This window comes from Alligator mississippiensis, chromosome 2 (genome assembly GCF_030867095.1).
Source record: "Alligator mississippiensis isolate rAllMis1 chromosome 2, rAllMis1, whole genome shotgun sequence".
Lineage (NCBI taxonomy): Eukaryota > Metazoa > Chordata > Crocodylia > Alligatoridae > Alligator > Alligator mississippiensis.
The window spans coordinates 302,889,631-302,910,341 of record NC_081825.1 but is presented as its reverse complement, the minus strand read 5'-3'; the positions used below and the strand labels follow the sequence as shown (position 1 = coordinate 302,910,341).

Sequence of the window (20,711 nt, the reverse complement as noted above, 5' to 3'; positions counted from 1 at the left end):
GTCTGATGGGGACAGTGCCCTCATTTCTATCAGCTCCTTACAACCTCCATTCCCTCTTTTCGCCTGTAAGGAAGGTGCAAAACTTTAATTATGATTCAATTTGAATAGAAATTTTCACTCCTGGTCGTGAAGCTAAAAGAGACATTGTCAAGCAGCGTCAGAACAGGTTTTCCATGAATCCCTGGTGTTTGAGAAGTCATCCTTCATCAAACTATCCATCCAACCCTAACTCCCAAGGCCATGAGAAATGTCTTCTAAGAAATAGCAAGGCTCATTCCAGACCATGCGAGGCTTTTTGTTGTCCTAGGGTTGTTATATCACATCAGCAATGTGCCTGTCCCATCCAAAAACCACCAGCCGGCTAGAAGATAACAGCCTACTTCTGCCACCAGCTCATGGAGTTAGCTCTTCAGCTCAAGTCTGTGACATAGGGTTGACAGTCCCAAATCCAAACCCAGGTCTGACGGTTTTGTCATTTTCCCTGTTACTGACTCGTGTGACCTGCCACCTACCGATCACGGCGGGCTGAATTCAGAGGTAGCACACGCTTACCTTTCAGCTCTGCGGCAGGTGTTGCAACTCACACCTCGAAAGCATGGAAGAGCAAGAGCAAAGCAAGAAGTGAAAGCAACAAGGTGTAAGGCCTTGCAGTGAGCTGTCTATTTTGGCTAGAGCTGGGCCCCTCAGAGTGCAGGTGACCCCCATGCGTCTTCACGTGACAGTGACATGTAGGTTAGAGCACCACTGGCCAGCCCCAAAGGCCATCCTCCTTTCAGGCTTGTGTGTGTTGGAGACAGATTATCTGCTCCTCCCTTTCTTGCATGCAGAGGCCCCAGGAGGTGCGCTGTGCATGGTCAGACCCAGGACTGGATGGAAATGAATGTTTTGGGGGCGTCTGCTTACATCTTCTCCAGAGGTATTGGGTGTCGGCTGAAGCCAGGCCTAGGGATTTTAACTGGATTGTGCCAATGCTGCTGCTGGGACTGAAGCTGGAGGTTTCTGGCTAGATGGTCTTACCCTTTTGTATCATCCCAGCCAAGGCTTTGTCCAGTCCAGCCTTAAAAACCACCAAGGATGGAGACTCCACCACCTCTCTGGGTAACTTGTTCCAGTGTTTCCACGCAGGTAGGGTGGTCTCTTGCACCAGGTTCGATGACGAGCATTGGCAATGTCTCTAACTTGCTAATGTGGGGGTCTCCAATACTAGGACAGATCATACAGAGCAGCTATGCAGTGCTTCTGGAAGGAGATCCTCAGTGTAGGGGACTCTGATGATGCAGAGACACTGCCTGACTTCAAGGTGATACAGGACAGAGGAGATGAGCATGATCCCACCTCCAACATCTCTTCATTGCTAGATGGCAAGTCCACCTTGAAGGATGCCACTGCCCCATATCCAAGCACAGAAACAGCTCAGACATCTGCATCCTGCATGTCATACCATCATAGGGTTGGAAGGGACCTCCAGGGCCATCTGGTCCAATCCTCTGCATGAATGCAGGAATGCTACTCCTACAACATCCCTATCAAATGTGTATCCATCTTCCTCTTAAAAACCTCCAGTGAAGGAAACCCCACAACTAGTTTATTCCCCTGCCATGATGTCCTAACAGCAAGGAAGGTCTTCCTGGGAAATAATGTAGATCTGCTTTGCTTCATTTTGAAGTCATTGTTTTGCATGTCTCTCCTTAGACTGTCCCTTTAGGCACTCATCTCAGCCACACACAGTGTGGTCCTCGAGGATCTGGTGATAAAACCTTACTTGCCCTGATCTGAAGCAGTGCATGAATGAGGGAGGAGTTTCTTCAAGAGGAAGAACCAAAACTTGAGCAAGAACAGAGTTGCATCAAACTGGGGGAAGGAGGAAAAATAGGCAATGGGATAGGAGAGCTATGAGATGGCTGCTCTGGGGTGGGAGAGGGTGGGGGAGATAGTGGGATAGCAGCTGGGGCCACCTTCTTGCCACTTCTATCCCCAGGGAAGCTCTCAGAGTAGAAAGCTGAGACCTGCTTATCGAGGGCTGAGCTAAACCTTCATGCAGTTGATGGGAATCTTTGCATCGGAGGCACTGGATTTTGGATCGAGTCCTTAACGATTGCTTAGAAACACTGGGATTATAACCATGGCCTTAATGAAAACAGAAGTGCTGAGGAGGACTTGGAGAGAAGCCAGTGACGATTAGCTAGACACACGGCTTGAACTCACTGCCGACTGCCTCACACCTCACGTTGCACTGCCACCAACCCCATTTTTTGTTAAGAACAGGTCCACGGGTCTTCCTTACGGTTTTCGATGGTGATGCAGGGAATTCAGAGAACTTGGACTGCTGTCAGGTCTGACCTGGCTGATTCTCTGCATTTTGAATTCCTCCTTCCCAGCATTTTTTCTCCCTCTCTGGGAAAAAGCAAACTATTGGGAGCACCCCTGGAGTTCAGGTGTGCTTATTCTTTTCCAGCTTTGTTTCTGCAGTTGAGCAAAGCCGTACCTGAATGCAAGAGAACGCAGTGGCTCGCAGAAATCAGCATTAGATCGTCATTAACCAGTGAGCTTTGCATTTTGCACAAGGGGAAAAACATTGAGTGGCTGATCCTGCCCAAATGGAGAGGGCTGTTTACCTTCCCACGGGCCTCAGTGAGATTGCTCCTGGGCGTGAAGCCACGCAGGTGTCTCATTCTGGGAGCACTGAGGTCCTAAATCACAGATGGGCCTACATGGACTCACCGGCAAAACGTCATGTCCCATTATGCTGGTGGCTTCACTACAGAGTAATAGCTGCTGGCTCCTGCAGCTCAAATGGGGGAGGTCTGCACTGCAGGAAGGAGGTAAGCTTGCAAGTAACCCCTGCTGATATAACCTCAGAGACACGAGTTCAAGGCAGGTGTCTGATATGCTTAGAGCCCCCCACACGCTGAGAGATGGAAATGCTCACTTGGCTATGAGAGCCAAAGGTGGCCACGCAGCTCCCAGTTAAGGCATGGAGGGCTGGGCTGGAGGCTGGAGGCTTGGACCCACCTTGGACACTGCCCTTCCTTGAAGTGGGTGTTTGCTCACTTGTGGCATTAAACCAAAATTAAAAAAAAAAAAAAACTCCTAGAAGCACCAAAGGAGCAGACGGCTCAGTCTCTGCTGGGAAGTTATTACCTGGCTCACGGACTGGTTTAGGGGGCATGCTCCTGTGTGGTAATGGAGAAAGCGGGTTGCAAACACTGAGTGCTCCACCTTGGAAAAGGCCCAAATCTCCCCTGCTTCTTCTGGTAGGCAGCATGGTGCTTGCTACCACAGGTGCCTATGGCTGAGAGAGGGCTGTGAATTGTAGGTTTCCTATCCAGTCTTTGGGTCCCATGCCGTCCCTTGGAGCACTTCCATAATTGTACAAACACGTCTTCTGGGCTTGAACTCCACTTGTCGAGAGGAAGCCACTGGAGGATCAGCTGGAAGGAGGTGCAGCTAGCTCTTGTGGACTCTCCATTACCTTCAGTCCCAGGGGGAAGCAGCAGAAGCTAACCCTGCCTGAGGTACTCCTTTGAACCGGTCCCCTTTCCCCCCAGTGCCCTTCCTGCAGGGCTCACAAGCAACATGCAATGGCATCCCAGAAGCCTGGTTCCTACTGAAGAGGTCTAGGGAGCAATGGGGATAGGTTAGGCTGGGCTTCACGCTCCTACAGAGCTCAGGGGACTTTGCAGCGTAAGAAGAGTGGCTTTTCTCTTTAAGAAGCCTGAGACTACCTGGTTACCATATTTTACGGTGTATAAGTTGAGTTTTGAAGTCCAATTTTTAACTCTTAAAATTCAATCTTGACTTATGCAGTTATCACCGTTCCCTTCCAGCAGTGCTGGGCTTGGTGCTCGGCTGGCATGGCCCAGGCAGTGCCGCTCGCAGGGGATGGGGCCGTGCCAGCCGAGCACCGAGCCTGCCCCTGTCCCCTGCAAGCAGCGCTGAGGCACGTATCCACCCCCCAGCTGCCTAGCCCGCAGTGAGGCCATGCAGAGGCCAGTATCAGTCGACCTCATATTTCTGATCCAGAAAGTTAGGTTGACTTGTACGCCATATCTACGAAATTCCTAACATTTTGGATCAGAAAAATGGGGTCGACTGATCCATACACTGCATTGAGCTTTCCACCAAGACACTGGTGTATCGCTGGGATCGATACACTGCATTGAGCTATACACCGTGAAGTATGGTAATTTGCTCTGCCTGCTGCATCTGGTGGAGGCTGGAGCAGGAAAGCGGGGCAGCTCAAGTCTGGCTGGGGTGGATGGGTAGGTCGCTTCAGAGGAGCAGGAGGTTTGTTGTACCAGGAGTTGGTCCCTGTTGCACTGATCATTGCTCCGGGCCTGAAGCATGCAAGGTCGCTGGGATCTGCCTCTCATCAGGAGCATGGCGGTGGAGCTCAGAGAGGAGGTGGACGTCGGCAGGCTGAGGATGAGCAACCTGGGAGACAGTGGAGAGGAGGCACCGTTGGAAAGAGACACGATAGGGAAGAGCCTGGGAAAGCCCCAGGGAACAGCCAGGCAGCGGGCTGTGCCTGTTGTGCCCGGGGTTCGTGGATGGGCCTTTAGTGACCCTAGCCGCAGGGTTAAGAAAGGTGAGAGCAGGGAGCCTCTTGGGTGCTTTTGTGAGAGGGAGAAAATATCGGCAGCCTTGTTTACCTGGGGAACAGTGACGAGATTCAGAAGGGGAAACTGAGGCAAGCTCACCACAGACCTTCTCCAAACCAGGGGGGCACAGGTGAATGCAGCGGTGGGATCTGAGAGCCCTTTCGGGGTGGGCTGCGAGCCTAATGAAGCTGCAGGTTATCTATGGCAGGGGGGACAGCTTTGTGGATGTGGTCCCACTGTTTAATTAGCCTCATAGAGGGGCTTTTCTATTTCCCAAGGGGAGGAGGAGAGGTGTAAAGCAAGACACTGGCCCTGCCCAATGGTAGGTGAATAGGAGTCTCCACAGCTCAAGGGTCACGTCCCCATGCTGGAGAAAAGGGAGCCCTCCCCGTCTGGGTGGAAGAAGAGTGCAGCCAAAAAAAAATAGCTGCTGTTTCCTAGTCAGTCCTGGAAGTCCTAAGTGTGTCCATAGCCATTTGCTGCCCTCTTCCCACCCTCCTGGTACCATGCAGGACAGCAGCCAGCCCTGCCAAATCGAGCCCGTGTACAACATGTCTCCACTGTTGCCTGCCAGCCTGCAGGACGTGGCGTGTCAGCGGCTTGCATCCGAGGTTGAGCCTCGCAATGCAGGCAGACAGCTGGCTTCAGGGCAGCCTGGATGCACCACGGAGGCGATGCAGCAGTCCCCGTGCTCTTGGCATCCCCCTGCTCTAGTTCAGTTTAGGCCGGTTTGCTTTCAAAAGGCAGTCGGCTGGCAGTCCCTGAGTATAGCATCCCTGGGAAACACACCTGTTCAGGCGCGTAAAGCTGGGATCCAACAGCGAGAAGCCATTTGGGAACAGGCAGCAGCCTGCAGGACACCTGACGCTGCTCCAGCTCTGCTGGGCTGCTTATCAAGGAGCAGCAAGAAGGGTTTTGTTGCATGAATGCCTCGGTGTGCCATGCTGTGCTGTTCTTCATGGACCTCTCAAGCTATTCGGCTTGTGTAGACATATTGGAAAAAAACCAAAAGGCTGAATCCCCGAGGCAGCTGAGCTCCTTGTTGTGCAGGACATGGGAGAGAGGGATGTGGCTGTGTACTCTTGCACCTGCCGGGGATGATAGCCTCAGTTTGGGGGGTCCTTTCACTGGGGTTTCTTGGTCAGTCTTACCTGACAGTGGGCAGCGGTGACACATGGCCACCTGTGGAAAAGCAAATGCAGTTGACCATATTGTAGGAGCTTTGTTTCCTCCCCTGCCCCTTCCAGGCACTGGGATATGCATGCACGGCATTAACAGAGAGGACCCACCGTACGCTGGTGGTATGTGGTTCCTAGCACCGGTGGCTTGGTCAGGATTAAACAGCAGGACAGTGAGGAGCCTTGTTAACACGGTTGACCTCCTTCTTACCAGCAGTGTCGGTAGGAGGTTTTGACAGGCCTGTGGCCTCTTCCAGCGTGTGTCACTCCCTGTTGGCCTTGGGCGCTAATCCTTAAATGATAGGTAGAGGAAGGAGAGTCAAGCTTAGCTCTGTGTTTAGTGCATATCTATGCTCTGCTTTGCAATCCGGGGTTCTGGCACCACTGGCGCTCCTGAATTCACCCCTGAGGAATCACCAAATCATAGACAATGATGGCTGGAAGGGACCTCAGGAGGTCACATCTAGTCCAACGCCCTGCTCCAAGCAGGACCAGCCCCAATTACATCATCCCAGCCAGGGCCTTGTCTAGTCGGGTCTTAAAAACCTCCAAGGATGGAGAGTCCATCACCTCTCTGGGTAACCCGTGCTTTACTACCTTCCTAGTGAGAAAGCTTTTCCTAATATCCAACCTCAACTTCCCTTGCTGCAACTTGAGCCCATTGCTCCTTGTCCTGTCATCTGTCACCACTGAGACCAGCCCAGCTCCATCCTCTTTGCAGCCCCCCTGCAGGGAGGTGAAGGCTGCTATTCAATCCCATTTCAGTCTTCCCTTCTGCAAACTAAATTAGTCCATTTCCCTCAGCCTCTCCTCACCAGTCCTGTCCCCCAACCTCCGACCATTTTCATCACCCTCCGCAGGACTCTCTCCAATGTGCCCACTTCCTTTCTGCAGTGGTGGGCCCACAGCTGGACACAGGACTCCAGATGTGGCCTCTCCAGTGCCGAACAGAGGGGAAGAATCACTGCCTCGATCTGCTGGCAGCGCTCCTACCAATGCAGCCCAGGATGCCAGTAGCCTTCTCGGCACCAAGGGCACACTGCTGGCTCATAATAAAATGGCGCTATTTAAAATGGACGGCCGGACCGTGAAGTTACTAGCACAGGCTTACTCTGGGCAGCTCCAGAAGCCCTGTGGCTGGTGCCATACTGCTCTGGGGGTGTTGTGTGAGGATGGGAATCACTCGCTTTGCAGTGGGTCCTTCATTTGTGGAGGAAAATAAAGGCACATCCATCCCTCCCTGCTCAAGAAGTGAGCTGGACTCTCAAACATCAAGGTCAAATATGTGCAAGCCGACTGCCTTGCAGGAGCAGCGGTGGGCCTGCGACGTGCCTCTTCATGCTACTGCAGATACTCCTGGGAGAAGAAACAAGATATTCGAAGTTTCTTCCTAAAACAATAATACTCCCATTTTCACTTCCTTCAGGGCAGTTAGCAAACCATCGCACATTTGGTGATGTGCATCCACTTCACCTAATAGATTATGTACCCAGTGTGGGCCCTTGCATCATTTAATGCACAGTAGCTTAGTCTAATTTTTTATGTGCTGCTTTAATGCGCAGTAACCTAGTCTATTTTATGTGTTACTTTAATGCGCAGTAACCTAGTCTGCTTTTTCACTTGCCGCTTTAATGCGCAGTCACCTGGTCTAGTTTTTCACGCACTGCTTTAATGCACAGTAGATTAGGCTATATTTTTATGCACGGCTCGAATGTGCAGTAGGTCAGTCTAGATTTTCACTCACTGCTTTAATGCGCAGTAGACTCGGCTAGTTTTATATGTGCCTCTTTAATGCGCAGCTACCTAGTCTAGCTCTTTACTTGCTGCTTTAATGAGTCTAGTTTTCACGCCCCGCGTTAAGGCGCAGTATACTCGGCTAGTTCCCTCCTTAATGCACAGCCACCTAGTCTAGCTTTCGACCTGCTGCTTTAATGCGCAATACACTAGTCCAGTTTTCACACCCCGCATTAATGTGCAGTCATCTCGTCTAGTTTTCATGCCTCACGTTCACCTGCACGCCGAAGTTCACGTGCAGTCACCTGCAAGCCCACGTTCACACACAGCACACTAGTCTAGTTTCCACACCCCATTTTAATGTGCGCAGTCACCTGCAAACCTGCGTTCACGCGCAGTACACTAGTCTAATTTTCACCCCCCATTTTAATGTGAGCAGTCACCTGCACGCCCACGTTCACGTGCAGCACACTAATCTAATTTTCACACCCCATTTTAATGTGCGCAGTCACCTGCACGCCCGTGTTCATGCGCAGTACACTAGTCTAGTTTCCACACCCCATTTTAATGTGCGCAGTCACCTGCATGCCTGCGTTCACGCGCAGTACACTAGTTTTCACACCCCATTTTAATGTGCGCAGTCACCTGCACGCCCGCGTTCACGCGCAGCACACTAACACTAGTCTAGTTTTCACGCCCCATTTTAATGTGCACAGCCACCTGCACACCTGCGTTCACGCGCAGTACACTAGTTTTCACACCCCATTTTAATGTGCACAGTCACCTGCACGCCCACATTCATGCGCAGCACACTAGTCTTGTTTCCACACCCCATTTTAATGTGCGCAGTCACTTGCACACCCGCGTTCACGTGCAGCACACTAGTCTAATTTTCACACCCATTTTAATGTGAGCAGTCACCTACATGCCTGCATACACTAGTCCGGTTTCTGCACCCCGCGTTCACGCGCAGTCACCTGCACACCCGCATTCACGTGCAGTACACCAGTCTAATTTTCACACCCCATTTTAATGTGCGCAGTCACTTACACGCCTGCATACACTAGTCCGGTTTCCGCACCCCGCGTTCACGCGCAGTCACCTGCACACCCGCATTCACGTGCGGCACACTAGTCTAATTTTCACACCCCATTTAACTGTGCGCAGTCACCTGCACACCTGTGTTCACGCGCAGTACACTAGTCTAGTTTTCACACCCCATTTTAATGTGCACAGTCACCTACACTCCTGCGTACACTAGTCCGGTTTCCGCACCCCGCGTTCAGGCTCAGTACACTAATCTAATTTTCACACCCCGTTTTAATGTGCGCAGTCACTTACACGCCTGCATACACTAGTCCGGTTTCCGCACCCAGCATTCACACTCAGTACACTAGTCTAATTTTCACACCCCATTTTAATGTGCGCAGTCACTTACACGCCTGCATACACTAGTCCGGTTTCCGCACCCCGCGTCCACGCGCAATCACCTGCACTCAGTACACTGCTGTGGTTTCCAATGCCCTCTCGACCGCCAGCCCCCGCCCCACCTTAGTGCGCATTCCAGCGCACGTGTGCACGCCCCCGCGCTGGGACGGGCCCGCTCCTGGCACGGGGGAGGCGGCGGAGAAGGAGGAGGAGGAGGAGGAAGGCAGCGGCAGAGACACGCAGGCTTTGACGTCGCCGGGCTGCGGCTGCCGGGCTCCGGCTCGCCGCACGTAGAGCACAACGTGACCGCCCAGCCCGACGAGCCTCCTCCTTCTCCTCCTCCTCCTCCTCCTCCTCCTCCCTCCGGCTCCGGCTCCGGCTCCGCTCCGCTCCGGCCCCCGCACCTGCCGGCCCCGCTGCCGCTGCCGCTGCCGCTGCCGCGCCGAGCAGCGCGGGGCCATGGAGCTGCGCCGAGCCCGAGCCCGAGCCCGAGCCCGAGCCTGAGCGGGGCGGGCGGGCGCGGGGTCCATGTCCCGCCCTGGATATGTGGATGCCCACGCGAGGATGGATGTCGCGTGCGGGCTGCTCTGGCTGCTCAGCGCGCTGCTGGAGGGCGGCTGCGGACAGGGGGTCTACGGTGAGTGCGGCCCCCTGCGACGCGGTTGCCATGAGCACCGGCATCCCCATCCTGGTCCCCATCTCCATCCCCATCCGTGTCCCCAGCACCATCCCATCCCCGGCACCGTCCTCGGAGGGGCGTGGGAAGCCCTGGGAAAGGGCAAGGATGTGTGTGTGTGTGTGTGTCGGTGTGTCGGTGTCCGTCCCCGCCCGGCGGGGGGGCTTGCTCCGAAGACGGGGTGTAAGGACCAGCCTGGGATGCAGGAAGCAGCTTGGGTTGGAAAAAAAGCCTGGGATGTCGGAGCCAGGCTGGGACCATGTAGCACGGCTGGGATGTAGAGAGCAGGAATCGGCTTGGGGTGTAACAAGCCTGGGAGGTAGGGAGCTTGGGGTGTAAGGACCAGCCTGGGATGAATCAGCTGGGATGTAGAAAGCCTGGAGTGTACCAGCCTGGCATGCAGGAATCAACCCGGGTTGTAAAAAGCCTGGGGTGTACCAGCCTGGCATGCAGGAATCAGCCCGGGTTGTAAAAAGCCTGGGGTGTACCAGCCTGGCATGCAGGAATCAGCCCGGGTTGTAAAAAGCCTGGGGTGTACCAGCCGGGCATGCAGGAATCAACCCGCGTTGTAAAAAGCCTGGGGTGTACCAGCCGGGCATGCAAGAATCAGTTTGGGATGTAGACAGCCTGGGGTGTAGGGACCAGCCTGGGATATAGAAAGCCTTGGGATTCAGGAAGCAGCCTGGGATGCAGAGACCAGCCTGGCATGCAGGGATCAGCCTGGGTTGTAAAAAGCCTGGGATGTACCAGCCTGGGATGCAGGGGTCAGCCTGGGATGGAGAAAGCCTGGGCTATAGAGACCAGCTTGGGATGTGGGAACCAGCCTGGGATGTGGGAATCAGCTTGGGATGTAGCCCAGGCTATTCATTTTATTTTTAAATGCTACTCCAAAAAACAGAAAAAAAAAGAGCCCTTCTGGTAAAGCTCGGGAGCGTGTACTGTGCTGGAGGATGGAGTGCGTTCACATGAGGAGGACGCGGTACATAGAGGATGCAGCCATCATACACAATCAGGCTGTCGCACAGCAAAAGCCAGAGAGCTCGAGGACCGGAGGGATAGCTCAGGGTGTATTCGGTCCCGGGTGATGAATGAGTGCCTGACCTCAGACCTGTTTCCGCGCGCTGCTCATTCGCCCCTTTGCTACATGACGGTGCCAGCGGTGGGGTCGCCTGCGGGTAAGTGACAGCAGCGTTACCCTTGGGGCCGCGTTCACGGCACGTATAAGTTGGCACAGCCCGGTTGACTTCCCCGAGTTGTACCTGCTCATGGTGCCGGGCTTGCATTCTGCATTATGTAAGTGTTCCTTCGGTGGTGTGACATTGCTATAATGCCTCCCATTTCCGCGGGAGCAGGGAGTCAAGGTGAAGGAATTGGTCGGTTTATTCAGCAAATGCATCTGTTGACACGTTTTAGCTGTGCGGATCGGCTCCTGTGATTGTCGTGAGCTGTAATGTTTGTTACCCACCGGTGAGCAAACTTGTAGGTAGCCATTGCTTGAAGCCTGATGTAATTCAACATGTTACGAGCCATCAGCTGCATGCCTTAGTGCTGGGATTGCTGACTTGAAGCATAGGACTCTGTGTGTCACCGGTGCAGGCTCGGAGGGCCTCCTCGCCTCTCGAGTGCAGGGGTGCAGGCAGCTGGCTATCTCTGCTGCTGCAGTGTGTGGAGGGATGGTTTAGGTTTACAATGCTGCGCGTGGCACGCACGGAAAAGGCATCCCGGCTTACGGGAGAGGAGGTTAGACACGCTGATGAAACTTGCAGTGTGCAAGAGTCAGGCTTTTATTTTCCCCAGGAGTAAAGTACGGTGCGCTTCGACTCGAATGCACGCGAGACCTGGTCTGCGTTACGGATGAGGGGCTTGCAGATGTTGGTGATCGGGGAAGGAGGGAGCTTGCTTGTTCGTAGGGGAACGTGCAGTACTCTCAACCTGGATACTCCTGTTTGCTTCTGCTTTAGAAATGGGGCTACCTCTCCCATCTGCCCTGGCTTAAACAAAGGAGAGCTCGTTTTCAAACGCCCTCACTCTCAGTCTGGGTCTGCTCCTGTTGAATTGCACCTCTGTATTAAGCTGTCTGTTGATTGCAGTGGGAGGGCCAAGCCCCTTTCCAAGCCCCACGCAGGAATGCCGAGGGAGGGGAAAGTTTTCCAAAATCACCCGAGTCTGTTTGCTCTAAGAGACTTGGCTGCTGTTTGGGGCAGAAACCTCTATCGCTTTAGGACTCTGTGAGCCTACCTCTGTTTAAAAGATGGGACTGGTCAGGCTGTGAAAGTGCGCTCAGTCTGTGTTCAGCTGGGAGCTAGTGAAAATGCTGTGCTGATCGCACAGGCAGCGTAGGGCCCGGGGTCCAGCCTCAGCTTCAGCGCAGCACCTCCCCTTCCCAAGCCCACTGTCTTTCCATCCTTGACCACTGTCCAGCATCACTGATTCCCTGTACCCTGGGCACCCTCTGCAACTCAGAGCGCTCTCAGTCCTCACACCTCGAGTCTCCCAACATTTTCCGCCTAACACATCTACGACATGGCTTTTGCTATCCATATACACAGCTCAAACTCTCCTCCTGTTTCTCATCCTGCAAAGATATTACATCCTCCTTTTCCACGGCCTTCCCAAAGACATCCCTCGTGCATGCTCCCCCTCATTCACTGCTGCAAAGATTATTTTCGAGCCTGTTGCTTTTCAGCCTCTTCTTTGCAGCCCTTCCCTGGCTCCCCCCTTCTCCCATCAAATGCAACCTCTGTGTATTCACAGCCCATGCCTTGCTTTACTTAGCATCTCTTCTCTGGTACTGAGATGGAAGAGTCCCTGACCTCAGGCCCCGTTGTCCAGCTGCATTTTCAGACTAGTGCCTTCATGTCGCCCTTCAGGGGTGAGAGGACCTGCCCTTGCTCTCCTTTGCTGTGTGGCCTAGAAGTCACTTGACCGCAGGGGGGCTATGACCATCGCCTCACTTACTGACCAGGCTCATCTGTGTGCACTCTCCTGTTTGCCTGCTGGGCCTGTCCACTTTCTCTCATTGTACTGGAAGGCCTTTAAAGAGGGTGCACATTTTGTTGTTGTTGTTGTTCTACGGTTAATACAGGGATAATTTAATGGGAAATTGGTCTAAGACTAGCGCTTTCTGCATGCTGTATTAATACACATAATACATAATAATACTGAAGTTAGTGGAAATGTCTTCTGATAACTTCATACACCACTGTCAAATTGTTGGGCTGAGACTGTACCTCCCTTTGCATCTCGTAAAGGCCTGTGTGTGCACTGTCCACTTAAAATGCAAAACGTCCTGCAAACTCACTATGCACAATACATGATGCAAACCTGCTTTCCTGTGATCCTATGCACCTGTGTTACTCTTGTCTTTCTTCAGTGCGGGTCTTTAAATAATTTGTTTTCCTTAGAGGTCCTCAGCTGCTCTAAATCAGCATTAACTCTTTGGATTTCAGTGGAGCTACAACGATTTATGTCAGCTGGGGGGGGGTCTAGCCCTTCATGTATTATAGTGCGATTGGAGCCCAGCAGCATGCAGTTTTACTTGGCTAGGACAGAGCTGGCTGAACCATGTTGTTTGTTCATATATATTTTTTTAACGCAAACTCATATTGCTTCTTTACAGTAAAGTTGAAATGCAGTCATGAATGTTCCTATAGAGGTTGGTTGACAGGTTAAGGGGCAAATGAAGTGGAAAGTACAGAAGTGAGCTGGATGAGGTCAAACAGTAGGGAAGGGGCAGGGATAAATCTCCGGTCTTCCTGCCTGCTCCATCCTGTCCCTCACTGAATGACATTGCTCCTTGATGCGATGAGTGGTTGTGACTGACAGTAAAAGGCAGAGATTCCAGTTAGGCCCTGAAGGGTTGAAAAAAGAGGACTTTTCTCTTTTTGCAGCTGCTTAAGTTTAGTCAACTTATTTTCTGCAAAATATTCCTAAGGAAAAAAAAAAAAAAGCCAAGTGCTACACATACTCCCACCCTGTTTTAAGTGGTGTTTGACACTCAGCAGAAAAATAAGTACTTAGAATATTTCTGTTCAGTGTTTTTTATTCTGCATTTGGGTTGCAACATCATGGCTCAACGAGACGGTTCCATATAGACACGGCATGCCGCGTTGTTTGATATGTCGAATCCCCTGTGTATCATACAAGACGAGGGAGGGCATAACGGAGATTTGGAGAAGTGAACTCTTAGGTCATTTCTACCAGCCAGCAAGGCTGAGGGCTATCTCATTCGAGCGGGTATAAATGGTCTATATTGTTCCAGACATTCCTAACGCATTGTGTCTTAGGGTCATACCCTCCCCTTGTCTTGTTTGCTGCACAGTGAAGGAAAAGCGTAGCAAATCACTACAAATCCACCCTGAAAAGTCCAGCTGCTAACCTCAGCCTTCTGCATGGCATCGTGCAAACTGGACTACAATAGGGAAGTGGCAGAATTGGCATGATGGGCCCATACAGAAACATCAGGCGTGGGGGAATGGCCTGTGGAAGAATGGGAAGAGTTGCCGAAAAGGACTGCCTGTTGCATGGGGGTGGGGGGGAGGGCAAAAGTTTCTGACTCTGGGTTAAATTTTGCAAACCGTGGAAGTCGGCGGAGTGGCTTGAGAGCAGCAGCAGCATGTTTCTTGCTGAGATGAGCTTGTATAACCTACCTACAGCCTTGGTTTTCTGGTGCCGGAGTAACTCTGGGTCGGGGGGGGGGGCTTTGTAGCATGCTCGAAGAGGCTCAGCATCCCTTGCAGTCACAGATTACAGACACGCCGTACGGATGCTACAATACATCTTTTTCACACTATCGCTGGCACACCGTCCCTGTCTCCTGTCGATCTTTTCACTTCTCTCTGTTACTTCCATGCTCTCCCTCCAGCCCTGAATGGGAAACACACAGCCCTTAATGATCTGAGGTCAAAATACTGCTAAAGGGTTTGCTTGTTTGTTTTTTTCCCGTGTGCGTGAAAGTCAGCTATCTGGACAGGAAAAGGAGCACGTGCATAGTATTTATCCATCTCTGCAGATGCAGGCACACACTGTCTTTTATAACAACTTCTGTAATTAAGAGAGATAAATATCCTGCCTGCAGACATGGATAACAGGAGGCTTGGTATTCAGAAAGCTTACAAGCGACACTTGAACGGGAGCATAACTAGTGGGACAAAAGCATCAGTTTAGTGGGGAGGAAAGATTGGTGGTGGCTGCCATGGGCATGGGTATGACAAAAGGCTGGTTACACCTCTACACCTCAAGAAAAGAGGTCCCAAATGAAAAGACTTGCCACGCTGCTCGAAGGCTGTGAGAAGAGAAGAGGTGAAATGGCCACATCAAATTAGTACTGCGTGCTGCCGCTGAATACACAAAGGGAAGCCTTCAAAGAGGCGAACCTGTAAGCGAACGCTTGTCCCTTTTCATTACTCACACAACCAGCGGGGAAGAATAGGCACGTATTATCCTAAACGTCGGAAAGTTCATCCCCTATTTCCAGGCCAGGAACGTGCATTACCCAATAGGCTTTCATTTTCCATCGTGTTTATGTTTTGCAAAGAGGCACGTTTTAAATCATTCAGCGAAGCTAAAAATAAGACCTGAATGTTGCATCCCATATGGCGACTGGATTTGGGACCTGATTAAGTATTCTGCGCAGACGACACAGCAGGCCGTTCAAATAGACGGGTGGACATATCTTGTCAGGCAAGAACGTCTCTCTCCTACCTTGCCCCTCTTATCTTTTCTAGCCACGTGCTAACAGCTAGCCAAAGGAAGAGATCAAGGATTGTTGTCGTTGGCGAGGCTGTGTCGGAGCTGACCCTGACTTTGCCTAAGTCTTCCTCTGGCTTGTGAAACAAATGTGGCTGGAAAGTGAAGGGGGAGAAAAAGAAAAAGAAAAAAAACTTCAAGGAGCAGGGAAAAATGCATTTTTCCTGCTAGAAAAAAAAAAGCTAATTTAAGCTCTGAAAGAGAGACGGCCACTTGCTTTGCTATTCATAGGGCAGGCTTTTAATCACCCAACCCCCAAATCTGATGGTTAAGTTGAGGGGTTTTTTGGGTGGGGGTGGGGGGAAGGAAGCTGTGGTCCCCATCGTGGACATTTTTGAATGCCGTTATTGTATCATATGGTTTAACCCTGTACAATTCTGGATATTGTGTGATAGAAACCAAAGCAGTCTCACCAGAGAACAGGAAAGGTATTATGTTGTGCTGCAGTGCTGTGCATTCCTAAGCAGCTGATGTTCTCTGCAACCACTAACTCCGTGAGCCTTTACAGACACCAACTGAGGCTTCAAAACTTTAACTCTTAACTGAACCCACGTTGCAAAGACGTCCTCCTGTCTCACTGTACCGTCCCACTAAGACAGCCGTAGTGCTGTGACATAGTGCAATGCCTTGCAACAAGGCCAATACGCTTCAAGAACAGCGAGGCAGAGACCTAAATGCAGTCCCTCAGCGGGTAATGAACATTTAAAGCAAATATGAAATACGAATTTTCATTTCTACCTAGGAGAACTTTTACAATCCTTGCAATCTCCTATGCATGCTGAAAGGTGCTTGTGCCCAAAAGCTTGCAAATAAAGACGTGTTTTTGCAAGAATCGAGTTGGTTTGATACGAGTTATCACTTCTGCCACGAGTTTTGATTCCATTTAAAGCAATGGCTTTCAAAGCCTTGTCTTTTTGCAGCGTTACCAGAAGCTGCTGTTACATGTCATAGGTAACATGCATGGCATAGGTAACTCACGGCAGCATGAGAAAAGTGCATCGGTTTTCTTAGATGTGGGATGGGGAAGGTGTCTGCTTGCTTTTCCTACTCAGCTGCGTGGATCCTTGTGTGAGTGTAGAAGGGACGGCACTGGGAGCATACAGCGGGTGGACCCAACGCATTACACTCATCCACAAATGCATAAGCAAGATTTAACCTGAATTAAAGGCATTTTCAGCGTGATTTGAAGTCCATTAGAGAGCCCAAATGCTTGTTGCACGTTGAAGGTTGTTTCCTAAAAATAGGACAACACCCTTGGCTGATGTGAGCGGTCCCACTGAAAGCTCGGGGCATGTCTCTGTGCCGGGGCTCAGGATTTGCTCCTGAGTACGTATCCTGTTGTAGTCCTCTCCATGTCTTGCAAGAAAGGCAAAGATATCAGGAGTGGTGGGGACGTTTGGCAAGCTTGCCAGGGTAGTGGGCATGCAGCACTTGGCGTTTCTGTAAAGCCTTTGATAAAGGTGGCAATTGAAAGCAGGCTCATGTCTGAGAAGTATTAACGGAGGTGACGGAGCCGAGCAAAAAAGCAGGCCGGCTCCTCTGCCTGTGTTGCTTTATGCAGACCTCCAGTGGTTCCTGCAACCGGAGGAGCCAGCCCACCGCCTGCCGCTGGCTCCGCGCGAGGAGGTGACCACTCCAAAACGAGCATCCTGACCTTTCAAAAGTTTCCTGCCTACTGTACCATGCGGCTTATTAGCACATCATTTGCATCTCCATAGAAGGAAACAGTCGATGCTCTTCATACGCCGGGTCAACGTGCTTCCTTTGAATCAGAGCTGGGGGAATTGAGAGGAGGGCTGATGGCGAGGCGAAATAAATGAAGCTCTCTCAGCTCACAAGACCTAAATCCAATTTAATTAGAGGCATTTGGCGGGGGGGGGGGATAGCTCATTCAGCATCTCGCATCGTCCTCCCATTCTGTGGCAGCTCGTCTGCTGGGAGGTGGGACCTCCAGCTCAGCCCCCCGCCACGCGATGCTCCTATGGAAAGTGTAGGGGGACGTGAAAGGTCCTTGTAAGCAGGGTGGGAGGACTTGGCTTGCCTGGATTCAGCTCCCTCGTGAGCTTTTCATCATAGTTTTCAGCTGTAATGGCCTGTAGGCTGCTGCCATTGCAACCATTACCCTCCATATCTATATATTTCTCTCCAATGCAGTCCCTTAATGTTTTCCCTGTTCTCTGAGGCTTAACGGGGCCGGACGGTGAGCCGAGCAGGACTTCTGAAGTTCTTCCGGCAGGAAATGCTGGGCTATCTCCTGCCTCTGATGAGGTAGCGGAGGGGACGATTAGTATAGGTTGTCATAGATGGGGGAAACGGGCTGTTTTCAGATGCCTTTGTAGATTGGCAACACTGCTCAGTTCCCCAGGGAAGATGCAAAGAGTGGGTGGGTGCAAGGAAGCCAGATGTACAGGTCCGAACACTGACTTGCTAGCAAGCCAGTGGAGGGCACGGGCTCTGGCTGTGCATTTTGGCCATGCCTTTTTGCATGAGAAGTGGCAGGACTCTGGCCATCGAGCCTCAGCCACTGTGAACACCACTTTGGCATTACTGAGAGATCCTATCCGCTTTGCTCCTGGTTTCCGAAAGACCCTCCACAAGCCCCAGAAACAACGGGAACTCAGCCAGACATGAAATTCCTGCCCTGCTTAGTGCCTGCCCCTTGGAGATCAACTGCTCCAGGTCCTTGCATCAATCCTCGGGCCTCTGCTTCATTTCTGGTCACTTGTGACGCAGTTGTGCAAGGGATTTCCTCTAGGTGCATAGGTCTCTGGGAACGAGGGGGCTTGGACACCTCCGCAGGACCAGAGATGGGGTCGAAACGATGCCGTCCCTATTCCAGCACAGACCCTAGGACCTGTCAGGTGCAGGAAAGGGATGAAGTGCAGAAGAAGCATTTGAATCCTTTTTTCTTTCCAAGGAAGAGGAACCCCTGATGAGGTCCCCTTGTTCCCCTGGGTCTCCAGGCCATTAGCTATGCCCCTATGAATGTCTTCTCAGCACGGCAAATCTTCAAAAGCGTTAATGACAGCAGGTGCCTATTAGCTCCCAGGGACTTCCAGTGGGAGACAGGCACACACGCAGCACTCCTGCTTTTGAAGATTTCCCCCAGTGCTGCCCAACGTGGAAAATGCACAAACGGGAACTGCCGGGAAAGCCTCTCTCCTCTGTCTTTTCCAGCTCTCCTTATTCTCCGGCAATAAAAGTAGCAATTGCAGGTAGGTTTTTTTTTTTTTTCTCAGGGTGTCAATTAAGCTGACAATGTCCTTTTAAAGCCTTATTGTGTTGTAAATGTTGTAATGCCCAGCACTTCCCAGGCCTCGGCGGGGAATATGCAGTAAATGGTCATTAGCGTGCACATTCTCAATGGCCTCGGTGGTTCACTGGGCACACAGGACTATGTGAACTTTCTCGCCACGATCTGTATTATTATTGTGACAGGTACAGATTTGAACATGCCAAGTAACAATTTCCTCTGCCTATCGCCTTTCACGAAGGGCCAGCAGGTGTCTATTTAAAAAATAAAATAAAATGAGGACTTGGAGTGATCGGGAGTTGTTTACGCTGCGAATGAGGCAACCTTCCCTTCATGCAAAACACCAGCGAGTGCCTTTGTGCTCCCACTTTAGTCCTCAGCATCCAGGTGTCCACAACCTCACCTCTTTTCTGGTCCTTACCAGTCATACCGAGTGTAGCCAGGGCTCTCCCACCAGCAGAAATCAGTCCCACGGCTTTGCAGGGCTTCAAATGGGCAGTTTTGGGCAGGTGGTTTGCATTTTCTATTAGTCACAAATGCTTTTTGCGCACATTCGTGTTAATGCTTGTGTCCCGCAATAGGGCTCTCTCTCCTGCTTCACATTCAGAGCTGCAGCTACAAAGAGCCGGGCTCCTCCATTTAGTCACTGCAAGAAAGTTTCGGGGCCTCTGGCAGGCCGGGGCCCGCGGGAAGCATCTGTGGGTGGCACTGGTGAACGCTGAATGCCGGTCACGCCTTTTCATGTTGGTCCCCGCTCGGGTGTATCCTTACCGATCTCCTTTTCAAACAACGCAGGGAGAAGGCTGCATTATTTTGTGCCCTCTCCATAAGCACTATGAATATTACCATGGTTGCAATCGGAGGGAACGGCGAGCATGTGCTCTTTTCGAGTTGTGTTGCTTTTGATTTTATTTTGGCACTGGATTTGTACAGCCTTTGGTTGCCCATTCGCAGCCTTGGAGGGCCGCTTTGGGTGTCGAATCCTGGCAAACGCCTACATGTTTCACATCAATGACAAATGCAGTTGCAGCCTAGCATCCAAGTGACCCATCCTAGTGCCTCTTGCACCACGCGGACAAGGGTGTGCAGGCAAGCCCTGGCATTATATTTTCAACCCAGTGCAAAGCATACATCTTTATTTTTGCAGCTCGCTGTTAACGTAGGCTAACCCAAAGCCTGTGCTAATCAGTGATGAGTAGTGGGCCGTGATGCAGGGCACTGCTCAGTGAACTGAGTGAAGTTGATTTGGCTACAAGAATGATTTGTGGTTTGGAAAATATGCCTTGCGGGCAGGGACTGAAGGAGCTCCATCTGTTTAGTTTATCCAAGAGATGGAAAAGAGCTGATAGTATAACTACCTACAGGGGAGTGAAATTTCTGGTCGGAGGGGGCTCTTTAGCCTTGAAGTCAGAGGTGCCCGGAGACCCACGATATGGGATTTGGTCTGTAGAGTTCGAACTGGACATGTGATGGCTATATATATAGGTGTATAACTACATATAATATATATATGTGTGTGTGTGTGTGTGTATGTATATGTGTGTGTGTGTGTACGCATATATGTGTGTGTGTATGCATATGTATGTGTGTCTATATATATGTGTATGCATATATGTGTATGTATATATGTATGTTTATATGTGTATATATGTATATGTCCATACATATAACTATATATATAACTGGAACTGTGATGGATATATATATATATATATATATATATATATATATATATATATATAACTATATATAGAGAGAGTTGGGGGTGGTCCTGCTTTGAGCAGGGGGTTGGACTAGATGTGACCTCCTGAGATCCCTTCAACCCTCATTTTCTGTGATTCTGTGATATACTTAATGGTCCAGGTAATTGGCCATTGGAAGAGCATAGCAAGGGAAGTGCCGGGTTCCCTGACACTCTCAGGAAGAACAATTCCACTTTACGTTAGAAGATGCCCGGGCTCACCTGTGAATTGTTAAGCTCACAACAGGCAGGGGTCACTGGGGGAAATCTTTGGCAAGATCCCAGTCACTTCTAGCCATAAAAATAGATTTGCTGCTTCCTGGAGTTGAGTGTTGCTTTAACAAAAGGATCG

General features: G+C 51.1%; 1 protein-coding gene across 2 annotated transcripts in view; it reads left to right on the top strand.

Moving 5' to 3' along the window:
• The first annotated feature begins 9,221 nt into the window (after positions 1-9,221).
• Positions 9,222-20,711, top strand: part of MDGA2 (MAM domain containing glycosylphosphatidylinositol anchor 2) — a 692,671-nt gene continuing 681,181 nt past the window's right edge. Inside the window, exon 1 of one of the 2 annotated variants that reach the window (XM_019496066.2) lies at positions 9,222-9,578. In XM_019496066.2, coding sequence (XP_019351611.1) covers positions 9,470-9,578 — 109 coding nt within the window. In that variant the 5' untranslated portion in view covers positions 9,222-9,469. The remainder of the gene's footprint in view (positions 9,579-20,711) is intronic. The other variant, XM_014601296.3, reaches the window with a different exon arrangement.